Source organism: Mauremys mutica, chromosome 2 (genome assembly GCF_020497125.1).
Source record: "Mauremys mutica isolate MM-2020 ecotype Southern chromosome 2, ASM2049712v1, whole genome shotgun sequence".
In the NCBI taxonomy this organism is placed as follows: domain Eukaryota; kingdom Metazoa; phylum Chordata; order Testudines; family Geoemydidae; genus Mauremys; species Mauremys mutica.
Window position 1 is genome coordinate 253,838,083 of NC_059073.1, and position 19,831 is coordinate 253,857,913.

General features: G+C 48.0%; 1 protein-coding gene across 4 annotated transcripts in view; it reads right to left on the reverse strand.

Moving 5' to 3' along the window:
• RUNDC3B (RUN domain containing 3B) overlaps window positions 1–19,831 on the reverse strand; it is a 159,160-nt gene that overhangs the window by 97,479 nt on the left and 41,850 nt on the right. For all 4 annotated transcript variants that reach the window (XM_045007000.1, XM_045006999.1, XM_045006998.1 and 1 more), the window contains exon 3: window positions 11,111–11,244. In XM_045007000.1, coding sequence (XP_044862935.1) covers window positions 11,111–11,244 — 134 coding nt within the window. The remainder of the gene's footprint in view (window positions 1–11,110; window positions 11,245–19,831) is intronic.

The following is a 19,831-nucleotide window of genomic DNA, read 5'->3' on the forward strand; positions in this document are numbered from 1 at the left end:
CTCCTCAATTATCGGGAGTGGACCACATCCACCCTGACTGAATTGGCCTTGTCATCACTGGTTCTCCACTTGTAAGGTAACTTCCTTCTCTTCATAGGCCAGTATATTTATGCTTGTATCTGTAAGTTTCACTCCATGCATCTGAAGAAGTGTTTTTTTACCCACGAAAGCTTATGCCCAAATAAATCTGTTTATCTTTAAGGTGCCACTGGATTCCTCATTGTTTCTGTGGATACAGACTAACACAGCTATCCCTCGGATATTAAAGGAGTATAAAACGGTTACTTACCTTTGTAACTGTTGTTCTTCGAGATGTGTTGCTCATATCCATTCCAGTTAGGTGTGTACGTGCCGCGTGCACTGTCGTCAGAAGACTTTTACCCTAGCAACCCCAGTGGGTCGGCTGAGCGCCCCCTGGAGTGGCGCCATAACGGCACCGCATATATACCTCAGCCGACCCACCCGACCCTCAGTTCCTTCTTGCCGGCTACTCCGACAGTGGGGAAGGAGGGTGGGTGTGGAATGGATATGAGCAACACATCTCGAAGAACAACAGTTACAAAGGTAAGTAACCGTTTTTTCTTCTTCGAGTGATTGCTCATATCCATTCCAGTTAGGTGATTCCCAAGCCTTACCTAGGCGGTGGGGTCGGAGTGAGACGTGGCGGTATGCAGGACCGCAGAGCCAAAGGCTGCGTAACCTCTCGACTGTTGGACCAGGGCGTAGTGTGAGGCGAAAGTATGGACGGACGACCAGGTCGCCACTCGGCATCTCTCTTGTATTGGTACTTGCGCCAGAAAGGCAGCGGAGGACGCCTGGGCCCTGGTAGAGTGGGCGGTGAGATGGCCCAAGGGGACATTAGCCAAGTTATAGCAGGTGCGAATGCACTCTGTGAGCCACGAGGAGATTCGCTGCGATGAGACAGGAAGACCTCACATCCGGTCAGCAATTGCCACAAACAGTTGCGGGGATTTGCGGAACGGTCTTGTCCGATCAACATAGAAAGCCAACGCCCTGCGAACATCGAGGGAGTGAAGTCGTTGCTCTCTCGGAGATGCGTGAGGTTTTGGAAAGAAAACTAGCAGGAAGATATCCTGTTTATTGTGGAAGGCGGACACTACCTTCGGGAGAAACGCCAGATATGGACGTAGCTGTACCTTGTCCTTATGGAAAACGGTGTATGGCGGATTCGCCATGGGCGCCTTGAGCTCAGAGACCCGCCTGGCGGATGTGATAGCCATGAGAAAAACCGTCTTCCATGAGAGTTACAGCAAGGAGCAGGTGGCCAGCAGCTCAAAGGGCGGAGACATGAGCCTGTTGAGGACCAGATTGAGGTCCCAGGTGGGAGTCGGATGACGCACCTGGGGGTAGAGACGATCAAGGCCCTTTCTGAAGCGAGTAGTCAGCGGGTAAGAGAACAGCGTATATCCCCCCTCACCGGGGTGGAAAGCGGAGATAGCCGCTAAGTGCACTTTGATGGAGGACAGTGCAAGACCTTGTTGTTTTAGCGACCAGAGATAGTCAAGGACCATCGGAAGCGGGAGTTCCGAAGGAATAGCGTCACGCGCTTGAGCCCAGCAAGCGAAGCGCTTCCACTTGGCCAGGTAGGTAGATCGAGTGGAAGGCTTTCTGCTGTTCAATAAGACGTGCTGCACGGGAGCAGAGCAGCGCAACTCCGTCTGGTCTAGCCACTGAGGAGCCACGCCGTGAGTGGAGGGCCGGCAGGTCCGGGTGACGGAGATTGCCGTGATCTTGCGTTATAAGATCTGGGTGAAGCGGCAGAGGAATTGGGCTGGCTACCGATAAATGGAGCAGCATGGTGAACCAGTGTTGCCTGGGCCACGCTGGCGCAATTAAGATGAGACGTGCCTTGTCCCGTCGGAGCTTCAGCAGGACCTTGTGTATGAGGGGAAACGGAGGAAAGGCGTAGAACAGGTGATGAGTCCATGGAAGGAGAAACGCGTCCGACAGAGAGCCCGGTGCCCGGCCTTGAAAGGAGCAAAACTCCTGGCATTTGCGGTTCAATCGGGACGCAAACAAGTCTACGTGGGGAAATCCCCACTGTCGGAAAATGGCATGAGCGATGTCTGCTCTCAGCGACCACTCGTGGCAGAGAAAGGACCTGCTCAGGCGATCCGCGATGCTGTTCTTGACGCCAGGAAGGAACGACACCACCAGATGTATCGAGTGGGCTATGCAGAATTCCCACAGTAGCATCGCCTCGTCGCAGAGGGGGGATGAGCGGGTCCCGCCTTGCTTGTTGATATAGTACATGGCCGTTGTGTTGTCCGTAAAGATCGAGACACAATGGCCGTGGAGGCGAGTCTGGAACGCTCTGCAGGCCAGGCGTACTGCCCGGAGCTCCCTGACGTTGATGTGCATGTTCAATTCCTGCAGTGACCAAAGGCCTTGAATCCAAAGATCGCCAAGATGGGCTCCCCATCCAAGGGACGAGGCGTCCGTTGTCAGGGACAGAGAAGGTTGAGGAGCCTGGAATGGGACCCCCGCACATACGTGAGAAGGGGTCAGCCACCAATCCAGGGATTGAAGGACACCCGCTGGAACGGTGAGTAGGGTATCCAGAGGGTCCCTGTGTGGGCGGTATCTGGAGTGGAGCCACAGCTGAAGCGGGCGGAGGCGGAGCCTGGCAAACGTAGTGACGTGTGTGCAAGCCGCCATGTGACCGAGGAGGCGGAGGCAAGCACGGGCCGAGGTCATCTGAGAGGCCTGCAGGTCGCGGATTAGCTGCGTAAGGGCCTGGAACCGGAGCTGCGGTAGATAGGCTCTGGCTAGAGAGGAGTCCAGGGTCGCGCCAATAAAATCCAACCTCTGAGTTGGAACTAAGTTGGACTTCTCTATGTTGAGAAGTAGGCCTAGGCGCGTGAATAAGTCCTTGATCTCTGAGACATGTTGCTGGACCGTGGCCTGCGAGTCCCCCCTGATGAGCCAGTCGTCCAGGTAGGGAAAAACGGAGATGCCGCACCAACGGAGGTGGGCGGCGACAACGGCCATGCACTTTGTGAACACCCTTGGAGCCGTGGAGAGGCCGAAGGGGAGTACCGCAAACTGGAAGTGTAGGTGAGCGATTGTGAAACGGAGAAAGCGTCTGTGCGGTGGGAAGATGGCGATATGAAAATAAGTGTCCTTCATATCGAGGGCGGCATACCAGTCTCCCGGATCCAACGTAGGGATAATGACCCCGAGGGATACCATGCGGAACTTCAACTTCAGCATGTATGCGTTGAGGCCTCGCAGGTCGAGAATGGGTCGAAGGCCTCCTTTGGACTTGGGGATCAAAAAATAATGGGAATAAAACCCCTTGCCCCGTTCCGCATCCGGAACCTTCTCGATCGCTCCGATGGCTAGGAGCGAGCGCACCTCTTGTAAGAGGAGTTGCTCGTGAGAGGGGTCCCTGAAGAGGGACCGGGAAGGAGGGTAGGAAGGCGGAGGTGAAACGAATTGGAGTTGGTAACCACGTTCCACAGTGCGCAGGACCCAGGCATCGGTGGTCAGCCGGGCCCACGCCGGGAGGAAATAGGAAAGGCGGTTGGAAAAAGGCAGGGAGGAATTTGGAGGAAGAGCTGGTATGCCGTCCCCAGGCGCATCTTCAAAAAGATGGTTTAGGCCCCGGTGGTTTAGAGGGGGTTCGCCCTTGGGACGGTTGGTTGCCAGGCCGTCGCCCACGGCCCCCGCGACCTCGTCGCCGACCCGAGTCCTGCCTGTAGCGAGGCATATAGTATGGCTGGTTAAACTGGGGACGGAACGGACGCCTCTGGGTAGCCGGGGTATGCATCCCCAAAGTGCGGATGATAACCCTGTTGTCCTTTAGATTTTGAAGCTTGGAGTCCGTCTTTTCTGAGAAGAGCTCCTTCGAATCAAAAGGAAGGTCCTGAATGGTATATTGAACCTCAGGAGGAAGCGTCGAACTCTGGAGCCAAGAGATCCGGCGCATGGTAACACCCGAGGCTACAGTACGTGCCGCCGAGTCAGCCGCGTCTAAGGAGGCCTGTAACGAGGTGCGTGCTACCTTTTTGCCTTCTTCTACGAAGGCTGCAAACTCCTGTCGGGAATCCTGAGGCAGGAGCTCTTTGTATTTCTCTACCTCAGCCCAAGTGTCATGGCCGTAGCGGCTTAGCAAGGCCTGCTGGTTAGCCACACGGATCTGTAGGGCACCGGCAGAGTAGACCTTGCGACCAAGCAAGTCCATGCGCTTGGCCTCCTTCGACTTAGGAGCCGGGCCTTGCTGGCCGTTGCGCTCTTTGTCGTTGACCGACTGCACCACTAAGGACGAGGGGGCAGGGTGCACATACAAATGTTCGTATCCCCTGGAAGGGACCATGTATCTGCGTTCCACCCCTCGGGCTGTGGGCGCAATAGATGACAGAGTCTCCCATAAGGTATCAGCGTTCGCCTGGATAGTCCTTATGAAGGGGAGAGCTATGCGGGTTGGAGCGTCCGCGGACAAAATTGTCACTATTGGATCACTGACTTCCGATACCTCCTCAGCCTGCAGATCCATTCGCAGTGCCGCCCTGCGAAGGAGCTCTTGGTGCACCCGTAAGTCAATTGGCGGGGGACCCGCTGATGACGAGCCTGCCACCGCCTCATCCGGGGGAGAGGAGGAGGAAGAAGTGCCGGGCAGGATGGCATCTTGGTCAGCATCCGGCCCCTGTGAAGGTTCCTGCCCCAGAGGGTCCTGGGCAGGCTGAGTCCCTTCATCTGCACCGGATGGTACCTCAGTGTCAACTGGGGGGCGGCTTATGGTAGCCTCCGGGACGCGTGACTCGTGCGATACGGTGCGCATAGGAGGCACAGGAGGGCCTTGGCTTTGGTGGTAGGCCCAAGGGGTCCAATAACCCCACTGATTTGGGTCCTGGTCCGCGGGATGGGATTGCCGGAAAACTCCCGAAGGGACCTGAGAGTCATGGTCAATCGACATAGTAGCTGTCGGCGTGTGAAGAGGCCGAAGCGTGTCGAGAGGGCCAAGGTGGAGCAGATAAGCCTTGCGCCGAAGTGCCCACAGATCTCATTTCCCGCCTTTGTGGTGAGCGGTGCTGGGAGGCATCTCGGTATCGAGAGCAGGAGCGAGAATGGGACCTGCGACCGGCGCGGTGCAGGAGGTCGACCGGGATCTCCATGATCGGTGCCGGGAGCGACTCCGCGAGTAGCGGCGGCCATATCGGTACTGAGAGCTTGATCGGTGCCGGGAGTGACGGGTCAGAGAGCGAGAGAACGACCGGTGCCGCGAGTTTGATCGGTGCCGCGTGGTTGAGCGGTGCCGGGACTGCGAGCGGCGGTGCGATCGACGCCCAGATCGGGATCGGCGCCGAGAGCGGTGCCGGTCAGAGTCGGTGCCAGCAGGTGGCTTAAACATGGATGGCTTGCCCATGGAGCGGGGCGCCCGCACCGGCGGCGGTGGCACAACCAGATCTGTCAGCGCGATGAGGTCCCGTGCCGCCTCGAAGGTCTCCGGAGTCGATGGCAGTGGCACCTCTACCGCGGCCGAAGCCGGGGAGGTTACAGGTGCCGGGCTCGACGGCCTCTCAGGGGCCGGAGTCGCCGGTGCCGGCAGAAGCGTCTGCGGCAGAGGAACCGGTGCCGCGGCAGGTTTCGGTGCCGGGCGGTCCGGACGGGCGCACTCTGGTGCTTCGGAGCCGGCAGTGCCGTGGAGGCAGTGGCCTTTCCCTTCTTCGCCTTTGGCAAGAGAGAGCGTCTTTGGGCCGGTTTTGGTGCCGATGGCGCTTTCGGTGGCACCGCAGAGTGGCCCGGCGCCGTGGCGGCGCTGCGAGAGTCCGTCGGGACAGCGGGCGGTGCCACGGCCGGAGGGGTTAAGGCTGCCTCCATTAGGAGCTGTTTTAGCCTAATGTCTCTTTCCCTCTTAGTGCGAGGCTTGAAAGCCTTGCAAATTGAGCACTTAGTAGATAAGTGCGACTCTCCTAAGCACTTCAAACAGGAAGTATGAGGATCTCCTGTAGGCATAGGCCTGCAGCAGGCCGAGCACGGCTTGAAACCCGGGGAGCCGGGCATACGCTCCGGTCCCGGGTGCGGGTGGGGCTAACCCCCGAACCCGCTAACTATCTAACACTAAACTGATTTTAAACTATGAAAAACAAGAAAACCTAAGCTAAGATAAGAACTATGTACAAATATTAACAGAGAAACTATGAGGAAGCTAGGGAAGCGGAGGTCAGACAAGCTGCACTCCGCTGTTCCAACGACCAACACGGGCAGTAAGAAGGAACTGAGGGTCGGGTGGGTCGGCTGAGGTATATATGCGGTGCCGTTATGGCGCCACTCCAGGGGGCGCTCAGCCGACCCACTGGGATTGCTAGGGTAAAAGTCTTCCGACGAAAGTGCACGCGGCGCGCACACACCTAACTGGAATGGATATGAGCAATCACTCGAAGAAGAACAACTATATACAACGCTAAGAACAAGGAAAAACTTGCAGGAGCAAGGAAGAACACTCCAACAACAGTCATGGCTGGTAAGAAGGAACTGAGGGAGATTGGGGGGTGGTTCTTCCCTTTATACCATTGTGCAGCAGCATGAGGCAGAACAGGGTGCATGCATGCACTGCCCCAACAGGTAAGGGAAAAAGTCTCGAATTTCAGTGCACTGGGCACACACATACACCTGACAGGAAATTTACATGTGCATCATTGGAAGAAGAATTAGAAGGTATGTTTTGGGTTTTTTTGTTTGTTTTTAAAAAGCATTGGCCATAGAGCCCTTTGCACAAAGGATAATGAATAATGAATTTATCACAGGAATAAAATGTGCAGGAAATCATCAGAAAACATTACATGCTGATGACTTTTTAAAAAAATTTAACCTGAATATTTCCCTAAAATTCGTATCTAAAGAAATCCAGGATTTTGGGAGTGTCTGGCTTTAAAGCTGAACTATTAGCTATAAATTTGCCAGCCCTCTAAGAAGTCATGCCTCTGGAAAACATTAGGGTACAAATGGGCAACAAATTCTGTCAGATACATGGGAATTAAAATCTGAAAACAATCTACAAGAGCAGCAAATGAAGAGAGCTTGGAGTGCTGGTGGAAGTATGCAATTTCTCAGTTGGGAATAGCCATGGTCAAAATGAATATTTTGCTAAGGCTATCTTTTTTGTTCAAAAATCTTTCTATAATCATCCCAGATAAAATTTTAGCAGGAATATAGAAAACAACATTAGTATTTATACGGAATAAGAAAAGATTGAGTGTGAATGCAGACATTTTGTACAGACTTGTTAAACAGGATGAAGAAGCTGTTCCAACTATTTTATGGTATTATCAAACCAGCCAGCTCAAAACAATAGTGGATTCGGGGTGCTCTACAGCACCCCATCACTGGGTTTTATTGAAGAAAAACATTGGGGAATATGCTTGGTTACCACAGATTAATATAAAAAATATCCTACAGAAATGTATATGCATTCTTTAAAAATGGCTACTATCTCAAAGCCATAGAGAACTAAAAATAAAAAAAAAATATTTGCCCTTGCCAACTATACCCATTGCAAATAATCCAGATTTTAACCAAAATCATGAACCAGAAAGTTTTATAGATAGGGAGAGCCATGGAATACATATTGTTGACCAGCTCTTCAACAAAGAGACTTTTCTAATTTATTTAGAAATCAAAACTTTTAACTGGCTGTGACACAGGACATTTGTGGTTCATTACTCTATGTCATCTTGGGGCGGCAAAAAAGCCTGAGCCGGCCCTGAAACTCATTATACCTAATACACTGTTGTCATGACATATAGCCAAAAGATGGCATGTAATATATCATTGGAAAACTAGTAACTTACTGATCATTAATATTCTTGCATGATGTATGTTTGGGCTGTGTACAAAGTTATAAATATGAGCTAGAATTATGTTCTTAAAATGTGTTTGGTAAACAATACATAATCCCAATCTGCCCTATACAAAGCCCTTTAAATCTCAGCTGCGGCTGGGAGTCAGAGGGCTCTGGGCTGCCCGCAGCGGCGGGGAGCCCAGAGCCCTTTAAATCCCAGCCGCGGCCGGGAGTCAGAGGGCTCTGGGCTGCTGGCAGCCACTGGGATCCCTCAGCCATTTAAATCCCAGCTGTGGCCGGGAGTCAGAGGGCTCTGGGCTGCCCGCAGCTGCGGGAAGCCCAGAGCCATTTAAATCCCAGCCGCAGCCGGGAGTCAGAGGGCTCTGGGCTGCCCGCAGAGATTCCCAGCCGCAGCTGGGATTTAAAGGGCTCAGGGCTCCCCGCGGCTCCGGCGAGCCCAGAGCTGTTTGAATCCCAGCACGCAGCCGCTGTTTGCCCCCTCCCCGGACCCCTGCCCCAACTGCCCCCCAGGACCCCCACCCCCTATCTAAATGCTGCTGCTCCTTGTCCCCCGATTGCCCCCTCCCAAGACCCCTGCCCCAACTGCCCCTTGGGACCCCAGCCCCTATCTAAGCCTCCCTTCTCCTTGTCCCCAACTGCCCCCTCCTGAGACCCCCCCCAACTTTCCCCCAGGACCCCACCCCCTACCTGTCCCCAGATAAACCCCTGGGACTCCCATGCCTATCCTACTGCTGCCTGTCCCCTGACTGCCCCCCTGAACCTCTGCCCCATCCAACCACCCCTGCTCCCTGTCCCTTGACTGCCCCCTGGAACTCCTTACCCCTTCTCCAACCCCCAGCCCCCTTACCGTGCCACTCAGACCAGCGTGTCTGGCTCCATGCAGCTCCAGACACATTGCTGCCATGCTCCCCCGTGGAGCCCACAGCCCCCCCCCCCGCCCCCCCGAGCACCTGCCTTCCAGATTTGAACACCTCAAAATTCAGGAGTGCTCAAGCTCAGTTGGGCAGCTGTTACTTCATTTCTCCCAAATCAAATATACTGATCCACTGTAACTTGCTGTAGAAAAAGCAGGATAAAAATTGAGCAAGAAATGCTTATTAGCACTGGAATTGCTATTTTCAACAGCCATTGCCTTTTTGTTTGTTTAAAAGGAAGACAGTGATATTGCATTGGCAAATTCCCCATAGAAAGAAAGGAGTGGAACAATAGAATAATAAAGGCACCTCAACTTTTCCTTATTTATTGAGGACAGTCTTATAATATGCATCCAGATATCCTCCAATCCTGAAGCTGAAAATTGTTCCACTTTACTGCAGCTCTGCACCATATGGGAACCAATCCTGTCTGTGTTTTGTGCACATCCAAAATTCTTGCTGAATGACCTGCCCTGGGAGTGTTACCAGTGACCCAGGGCTGGGGAGGCAGGAGGTGTGGGGGGAGGGCACTGATGGGGAGGAAAGGGGGAAGCCCAGCGCTGAGGCGGCAGGGGGTGTGGGTCAGTGGGGGGAGAGCCCAGGATTGGGGCATCAGGGGGGGACAAGGGGGAGCCCAGGGCTGGGACGGGGGGCAGCCAAATTTTTTTTTTGCTTGGGGCAGCAAAAAACCTAGAGCCAGCCCTGCCGGGTTCCCCCAGCCGCCGGAGCCCCAAGCCCTTTAATTTGACCCTGAGGGCTCCCAGCCACCTCTTCAGCTGGGAGCCCCCAGTTGATTTAAAATAAAGTATCACCTCCCCACCTCCAACCTTCCTTTTTGGCCCACAGCTGTTTTGGTGGGGCGGCGCTAGGGAAGGAGGGTTTGTTTCTGCAGGGCTGGACGGCCCTGGGGCGGGGTGTTTCTGCGGGGCCAGGAGGTTTCGGCCCTCGGCTGTTTTCTTTGGAGTAATGTGGCCCTCGACGCTTTACGAGTTGTGCAGGCCTGCTGTAGAGAGACAACTCTGAAGTGCTCAGTGGCTGAAGTTCATTGATTGTTACCTGCTAGGCAAAGCTAAGACTGGTAGAGTCTCAAAGAGTTTGCTGGTTGAGAAGACACTCTGGGGTGGCTGGGAGCTGACACACATAGTCTAACCTTCAACAAAGCTCATTCTTGCTGTGGCAAAGAGATAACACAGTGGCTCCAACCAGTGTGTGTCAGACTGGCCCACTCTCCTAAGGCACTTTCAAGTTAGATATTATTTTCTCCACTTTCTAGAAAAGTGTTTTTTATACAGAAACTAACTTTAAAAGAAATGTTGGCTTCTGGTCAATTAGGGGAGAAAACATTGTCAAACTTTGCAGACAACTTTCCCAACCAAGAAATGCCCCCGTATGACACAGAGGAAGAAGGATTTGAACAGACAAATTACCCCCAGAGGAATGTGTTTTGATCTGCGAAACAGGACCTGCAACCTCAGAATGTAGGATGATAAAAGAAAATTTCTTTAAGATACTGTTTCAGTAGTATGCCAGTCAGATTAAAAATTATTTTATTTATATATAAAAATTGAATGAGGATAAATGTTGGAGAAATTGTGGTGAAAAGAAGAGAGATTTTATGCACATGGAGTGGACAAGTCCAGAGAGTACTGGGATGCACTTCATAACCAAACATTATCAATTATTGTATATTTATTATCCTCGGTAATCCTTGTGGGGCTTCCTAGAGGAAACAGTCTCAAAGAAAAGAAGAACTAATCTCTCATCTACTAATAGGCACTAGACAACTGATAGCCCAAAACGTGAAGAATGGTTCCAAAATAAATGGGAGGATGTTATTGAAAAATTAAAGAGGACAAAGATACTTTGATATTTGGGTACCATTTATTCAGGACTCAGACAAAATACATTAATCTGCAGGGGAAAAAAAGCACGTCTTTTTTTAAAATTATTAATATTTGATAGACATGCTTGATTTGATAAATATGAATAGAGTCAGTAGTTTCACTCAATTTAATAAAATCACCAGAAACAATACGTTTGGGATGCTGTGAACAGGCTCGACCTGTTATACGATAAACACTCTGTTAAATAGAAAGATTTGATGAGATTTATATTCCTACATTATTTTTCTCTAAACAAAAAAAAAATAAGCTCACTGTTGTAATGATTATCATTCTTTTTCTGCTATTTACATGGCAATGATTTGTAAAACTTCCCAAATAAATAGTTATTTTTAAAAAAAAAAACTGTGAAGGATTTTACAGGATAAATTTAACCAGTTATATTTTCCTGTTGGGAACAAAAATAAAGATTAAGATGTACATACAATAAATGATGTAATTTGCAGCCACCTTGATGTTTTATTTCTTACCTTTGCTCTAGAAGAACCGACATTCTCCATATTCTCGATGCTGCAGATGCAATTGTGTGAAACCTTACGGCAAGCTACTCGGATATAGTCCCAGAAGCTACGAGGGCTTTCATAGCCAAACCAGGTGATCTGACCTTAATCAGAAGGCAGGAGACACAAAATTGTAGGTAAAGAATATGGATTGTTAGAAACGACGACGACACATAGCCAACATTTTGGATACACCTCAAGCTTTACCACCACTGTTATCGCACTGGTATAGCTGCACCAGAGGAACTGCACCAATGAAGTCCCTAGTGTAAATGTGCTGCCCTTGCATGAAAAGTGACTTGCACTGGTGCAGCTTACCTTGCTTTGAAACCAGTGTGTAGATAAAGATTTAGTTGGGGTTTTTTTGTTGTTTTTTTTAAAGTATTATATTGCAATATCAACCAGAGCTCTAAACTGTAATTAGGGTCCCAGTGTACGTCACAAACTCAAAGGCAGGGTCCAAAAAGAGCTAAAGATTCAAGCGCTGATAGCGACAATATTTTTTTTTACTAGATAGGGCCATATACACATCATGCTCAAAAGACAGAGTGAGAATCTGTACGGTAAAGTTATGCTTTACAGCAATTTTAAATTTATTCCCATTTGTTCTATACCATTGCTCCAATGCCAGCAGTTCCCAAACTGTGGGTAGTGACCCCATCTGGCAATTTAAAAATGACATTCTACTTTTTTTTTCTTGTGCGGGGAGGGGGAAGAGGGAGCTGTTTAGTGTTCTGTAATGTAATTTAAATGAAAATCCAAGATTATAACTGGAATGCAGGGTATTAGTTACCAAGTGTTTGTAACTTAACTTTCATGTGTTTAGGAACTGCTGAATAGTTATGACTTTTTTCTGTATTGTAGTTTAAATAAATTACCAAAACATTGAAACTGCTGTGATTACACCGCATTATTCTGACAAATAAAGTATGCAGAATTTTGAATGTTTTGACGCAGAATCCCCCCAGAAGTAAAGAATACCTCAGAGGAACACCAAGAACCTCTTTAGCCAAGGCTTCAGACTACCTGAAAGATGACCGAGTCTAACTGCAACAAACAGAGGAAAAAAAAAAAACCTGCCTAAAATATCCCACATTCTGAGATTTTTAGGCCAGAATTCATAAACCAGATCCCTAGCTTTTGTGCCCATCCTTAGGGAATGTCAGTAGGTCATACATCACCTGATGTTTAGTTAAGAAATTAACAAGGACAAGCTCAGGCCAGGACTGGTTCACCCTAGAACCAGAGAGGCCCAGTATGCCTCCTCACATGAAGCCTTAAAGACCTTCACAGCCAGAACTGCCAACTGAGTATCATGCTTCTCACATTACACTCAAACATGTGGCATCCCTCTCATGCCTGCCTACATCTCAAGTAAAATCTCGCTCATAATGAGACACTCCTCATGAGATGGGCTGGAAGCCAGGAGACTGATTTCTGCTCTCATCTCTTCTACTGACTAACTAATATTCATGTGCATTTTTACATCCATTAACAAGAAGTCAGGCCTCATATTTCTATCCTAGGAGGGAGGTAAGCATCATTGGGACCATTTTACTAATAAGGTAACACGCTTCATGAGGTTATTTCAGGCACAGCGGGGGACCATACCCAGGTCAGATCAACCTAATCAACATTCTCTAAAAAGTTAGGCCAATAATTCTCCCACCACCATCACCCACAAAAATCAAACACACGCAACAACAAACCTCACACAAACAAAAATAAACCACTACAAGAGGAAAGATAATGCAGGCAGAAGTCGAGCGACAGAGTGGGGACTATCCACTTTATTACACTGAACGCAACACGTATGATTACCTGCCTTGTAGGCTGGTGGCATGTGTGCGCACTTAATGCAAACAGATCATGGCCTTCAGAGTTAGAGTACAAGCTCTTCAGACCACAGTAGTTGAATTGGAGGAGCTAAGGGAGACAGAGATACACAGACAAGACTTTCCAGGACACAGTAAAGCGGTCCCCTCCCACCATCTAACAGCCTCTGTGCTGTTGAGGAGGATAAAAATCTCAGAGAACAAGATCATCAATCTGGAGTGGAGAGAAATTAACCCACAGTTGCGACCCTCCTTCCAGATGATGTCATGGTATCCTATCGTACTACGGATACCCCACCAGAGCAGGTGATCCCTGGTACTAGGAAGAGAGACACAAAAGAGTAGTGGGGGGGGGAGTCGATTATTAAAAATATAGATAGATGTGTTCGTGATGACCAGGAGAACCACACGGTGAACTGCCTGCTGGGTTTGAAGTTTGTGGCCCTCTCGAGACATCTAGAGAGACTTATGTGCAGTGCTGGAGATGACCTGGTAGTCATGGTACAAGTAGATACCACTGACATAGGAAAAAGGTAGGAGACAGGTCCTGGAGGCCAACTTTAGGCTGGTAGGTAAGAGATTAAAGTCCAGGACCTCCATGGTAGCATTCTCTGAAATACTTCCAGTTCCACATACAGGGCCCATTAGCCAGGAAGAACTGCAGGGTCTCAATGTGTGGATGAGGCAATGATGTTCAGAAGAGAGAGCTAGATTTATTAGAAACTGAGGAGTTTTTGGGAAAAGGAGGAGCCTGTACAAAAAGGATGCATAGAGCCCTGTGTGGGTACAAAAATGGGGATCCGCATCCGACAGGATCAACCCATGATCCGCTGTATCTGCATCTGCACCGGCAGCAGCAAGCCATCTTACAAGGGCTAGTAATGGAGATGGGAGGGAGTGAGTGGGAGGGCGGGGTCTTGCAGGGAAGAGGCAGTGTGAGGGTGGGGCGGTGGGGTAAGGGTCTCGAGGAGAAGGGATGGCGCAGAGGGAGAGACTGGGAGGCAGGGATGTTGCATCAAGTGCTGCTCCTGAGGGCTCCTGAACAATGGCACACGGCAGCAGCAGTGCATGTTGCATCACAGTGGGCTGGAGGAGTGAGGTGCCAGGGCCCAGCCCACTCCAATCCCTGGGGGCAGGCCCCAGCTCCAACCTGCCACCATCCCCAGCCACAAGTTGCTGGCCAACAACCCCAAGCGTGCTGTGCCCCCTGGGCTGCCCAAGCCCGATGCTGCGGGCCAGGCCCTGCTGGTGAGTAGAGCCCTGCGCAGTTGTATCTGGATCCAAGCCACTATCCACAAAAATGGTCTGCAAATATACATGGATTTGCAGGGCTCTGAGGATGGATGCCACCTAAATCAAAATGGAACCAGATCGCTGGCATGTAAAATTAAAAAGGTTGTAGAGGTGTTTTTAAACTAAGCGCTGGGAGAAAGCAGACAAGTGCAGAGGAGCACACAGTTCAGACAAACACAACCCTTAGGAGAGGATTTATTAAATGGAATACTCTATATCCTAGTAAAAAAAAAAAAAGAGACGATAGAAATTGATAAAATACAGGTGGAACTGAAGAAAAATAGTCAAAGAAAGAGTCCCATTCAACTACAGCACATCTCATGAAGGCAAAATATTGACAAATTTTAGAAGTGCTTGTATACTAGATGTCTAAATACTAAGATGGGTGAATTCGAGTGCCTGTGATTACTTGAGGATATTGATATAATAAGCATCACAGAAACTTGGTGGAATGATGACAATCAATGGGACATGGCAATCCCAGGGTACAAAAGAAATAGGAATGACAGTGTAGATCGTGCTGGTGGAGTAGTGGCACTATACGTGAAAGAAAGAATGGAGTCAAATGTAGTAAACATCTTAAATGAATCAAACTGTACCACAGAAACTTTACACACAGAAATTCCATGCTTGACTAATAAGAGTAAAGCAGTAGGAAAATACCTTCAATCACCTGCCCAGAATGAGAATGATTATTGTGAAATGCTCAAGGAAATTAGAGAGGCTACAAAAAGAAAAACCCCAGCAATAATGAAGGATTTCCATTATCCACGTATTGACTGGGAATATGTCACCTCAGGATGGAATGCAGAGATAAAATTTCTAGACACCATTAAATGACTGTTCTTGGAGCAGCTAGCCCTGGAACCCACAAAGCGAGAGGAAACTCTTGATTTAGCTTTAAAATGGCACACAGAATCTGGTCCAACAGTTGAATATAGCTAAATTGCTCAGTAATAGTGACCACAAAATAATTAAATTTAACACCATGGGAGGGGGAAATTCCAAAGAAACTCACCACAGCACCATTTAACTTCAAAAAGGGAACTATACAAAAAAGAGGCGGCTAGTTAAACAGACATTAAAAGGAACAGTCACAAGGGTGAAATAAGTGTATGGAAACGTATTTAAAAACCCATAATAGAAGCTCAAACTATATGTATACCCCAAATAAACACCATAAAATAGAATAAAAAAAATGCCATCATGGCTAAACAAGAGTAAAAAAAACCCGACAAAAAAAGACATTTTAAAAAATTGGAAGTCAAATCCTAGTGAGAAAAATAGAAAGGAGCACAAACTCTGGAAATCAAGTGTAAAAGTATAATTAGGCAGCCCAAAAAAAGAATTTGAAGAGCAAATAGCAAAAGATTAAAAAAAAAATGATGTTAGTTTGTAAGTACATCAGAAGCAGGAAGCCTGCCAAATAATCAGGGAGGCCACTGGATGATTGAGGTGCTAAAGTAGCACTCAGGGAGACAAGGTCATTGTGGAGAAGCCAAATTAATTTTTGTAATCGGTCTCTTGCAAGGATGTAAGGGAGATTCCTACACCTGGGATTCCTACGCCATAAATGATCTGGAAAAAGGGGTAAACAGTGAGATGGCAAAATTTGCAAATGATACAAAACTACTCAAGATGGTAATGTCACAAGCAGACTGAAGAGCTACAAAAGGGTCTCAGAAAACTGGGCAACAAAATGGAAGATGAAATTCAATGCTGATAAATGAAAAGTAATGCACTTTGGAAAACATAATCCCAACTATACATATAAAATTATGGGTTTCAAATTAGCTGTGACCACTCAAGAAAGATGTTGGAGTCATCATGGACAGTTCTCTGAAAACATCCGCTCAATGTGCAGTGGCAACTGAAAAAACTAAGAGAATGTTGGGAACCATGATGAAAGGGATAGATAATAAGAAAATATTTTAATGCCACTATATAAGTCCCTGGTATGCCCACATCTTGAATACTGCATGAAGTTCTGGTTGCCTCATCTCAAAAAAGATATATTAGTATTGGAAAAGATACAGAGAAGGGCAACAAAAAATGATTAGTGATATGAAACAGCCTCCATATAAAGAGACTACTAAGGGTGAGGACATGATAGAGGTGTATAAAATCATGAATGGTGTGGAGAGAGTGAATAGGAAAGTGTTATTTACCCTATCACATAACACAAGAACCATGGGTCATGCAATGAAATCAATAGGGAGCAGATTTAAAACAAACAGAAGGAAGTACATCTTCATACAATGCATGGTCAGCATGTGGAACTTGTTGTCAGGGGATGTTGTGAAGGCCAAAATTATAAGTGGGTTCAAAAAAAGTATTGGATAAGTTCATGGAGGATAGGTCTGTGACACTATATGGAATCTGGGGGACACTTTAGGATATTATGAATACCAATATTGTAAAAAATGCAATGAATTGTGCCAGATATGCCATGTAAGGTATCAGCAAAGATGTTACAATTTGCCAAGTATGATAATCTTGTTTGTGTGTTTGTATACTTTGCATTGTAAGTTATATGTATGGTAGTCTGTAGTTCCAAACTTGTGTTGTGCATCTGGCTGACACTCCCGATAGATTGGCATCAGCACTGCCTACCCTGCTTGATGGCCGATCAAGAGACATCAGCTATTCAACTGACCCATTGAGAAAAGGAAAGGGATACCCCTTATGATTCAGCAAGGCATGCAGAGGCATGCTATGAACACAACTCTAAGGCTTCCAGGCTGTGCAGCTTGTGTTTGGAACAGAGGAAATACAAGTTGCATGGCAAAAAGACTATAAAAGACAGCAGCATCTTCTCCATTTTGTCTTCAGTCCTGCTTCTTGCCTTTGAAGTAACTTTTCTACAAACGAAGCTCTGAACAAAGGACTGAATGACCCATCCAAGCTGTGGATGTGTTCCAGAGGGACTTTCAAGTCAGCAAACTCACCAATATTGCTAAGAACCTGATATATGGACTTCGAAGTCTTTGTATGTATGTGACTGCTTTACCATTTAACATACCTCTCCTTGTTTTTCCTTTATAATAAACCGTTGGCTGGCAGTGTGGTATTTTGGGTATGATCCAAACGTATACTGACCTGGTAACATGGCTGACCCTTTGGGGTCAGAAAAACATGTTTTATCTGTGAACAGAGTTTTTAAAATAACTTCTCACTGCACTGGACCTAGGTGCTTATTAGGAGCCAGAGAACTGAAATGCAATAAAGGGGCTGTGTGGTTTATTTTTTTTCCCCCTTCTGTTTTTTGGATTCTTGATAACCAGTGTGGGGATCAGAAGCACAGTTTGTGATTGTTGGGGAGATTAATTTCAGTGTTACCCACCAGTCTTGGGAATATCTGCTCTCCCTTTTGCAGACTGCCCTTACCTTGGCATTTCCACTGAGGGCAGTCCTAAGCACATCAGGTCACAAGGTCCATCAGTGGTTATTACCCCACATAGAATCATAGAAGACTGGGGTTGGAAGAGACCTCAGGAGGTCATCTAGTCCAACCCCCTGCTCAAAGCAGGACCAATACTAACTAGATCATCCCAGCCAGGGCTTTGTCAAGCCGGGCCTTAACAACCTCTAAGGATGGAGATTCCACCATCTCCCTAGGTAACCCATTACAGTGCTTCACCACCTGTTACCCAGGGTTCTTTCAACCCAAAGCTCTTGGTAACTTTTACTCTGTGCGAGAAGGTGTCAGGAAACAAATCAGGGGAGACACGGCCATCTGACCGATAGATGGCTGGCACAAACAGGACAACACAAGAGTGCTTTCACTTGAGACTAAGTAAAGTTTAGCTTTAAGCACTTACACATACGCAACAGGTTAATAAAACACCCACAACCCTCGATAATTACCACAGCTGAGTGCGCTCTCTAATGACACAGGAGCAGGCTTCTGGTGGCCAAATCTTCCATCTGCCGATGAGGACCGCAAGATGTATCCAGAAGGAGAGTCCAAAAGAGTCCAACTGCCTCAAACTTTCCCCCCTTATTTATACATTAGTAATAGAATGACATCTCCCTTAAAGAAAACTTGTTAAGTAAGCAGTTTCAACGGTCAAGCAAGAGGTTCCTTCTGATTATTGATTAACCAGGTGTGGGTTTTTCCAGAGGTTGCAGCCTTGATGCCCCAATAGAGAGATTCCTGGGGCACATCCCACTCTTCTAAAATGCATGCATCAGCAACTTCAAACATAATTCTTATCAGGAAGGACATGGGGTCAAGCTATCCTTTCTGTGGCACCCAAACACCGCTCCCCTCCTGCCTTGGTCAAGCTGCATAGCCACTTTACAGCCTGCTGACTTGGCTGGTTTTAGCAATAAGCCATAGTGGTTTTAACTTTCACTTTGGCACTTTACTGGGTTTGCCAAAAATCTCCCCATACACACCCTCCTAATGAAATAGTTTTTCCTAATATACAACCTCAACCTCCCCCACTGCAGTTGAGAGCATTGCTCCTTGGTCTGTCATCTGCCACCACTGAGAACAGCCGAGATCCATTCTCTTTGGAACCCCTCTTCAGGTAGTTGAAGGCTGCTATCAAATCCCCCCTCACTCTTCTCTTCTGCAGACTAAACAAGCCCAGTTCCCTCAGCCTCTCCTTGTAAGTCATGTGCCCCAGCCCCTTGATCATTTTTGTTGCCCTTCGCTAGACTCTTTCCAATTTGTCCACATCCTTTCTGTAGTGGGGGGCCCAAAACTGGATGCAATACTCCAGATGTGGCCTCACCAGTGCTGAATAGAGCCCAATAATCACTTCCCTCGATCTGCTGGCAATGGTCCTACTAATACAGACCAATATGCCATTAGCCTTCTTGGCAACAAGGGCACATTGTTAACTCATATCCAGCTTCTCATCCACTGTAATCCCCAGGTCCTTTTCTGCAGAACTGCCACTTAGCCACTCCGTCCCCAGCCTGTAGCGGTCCATGGGATTCTTCCATTCTAAGTGCAGGACTCTGCACTTGTCCTTGTTGAACCTCAGATTTCTTTTGGGCCAATCCTCCAATTTGCCTAGGTCACTCAGGCCCCTATCTACCTCTCCCCCCAGCTTAGTGTCATGATAAATTTTCCCCACTCTTTTGGAACACCATCCCCTGAGCTTCTTCCTCTTGGGAGACATCAGTGATCAGAGGTTGTTTTTCACCGTTTTTCCCCTCTGTGCTTATAATGAATCTTGTTGTAATTATGGGATATTTTCAGAGCTGGGTGGTTATCCCAATTTGAGACAGGCAGCGTGTGCTGTTGCTTTGCAGGTTCCAGTATCCAGGGACAGTGGGTGTCAGAAATATTGAGCAATGGATTGGGGAATGGTGGCAGTGAAATAAGAGCTGTATAGTGATTGCCTTTAAGCCTCTTTAGTCAGTGATTACTTTGGAGGATGTTACGCTGATTTGTATGACTAGGAAGCAGAAGATGGACTTATTCAAAAAAGTTAAGGACAGACTAGAAAGATAGCAGTGATGATATTCACCAGGATGGTCCCCCAAAAGCGTTTCAGGAGTGGAAGGGCATCATGATCTATGCTGGCATGAATGATAAGGCTGCTGT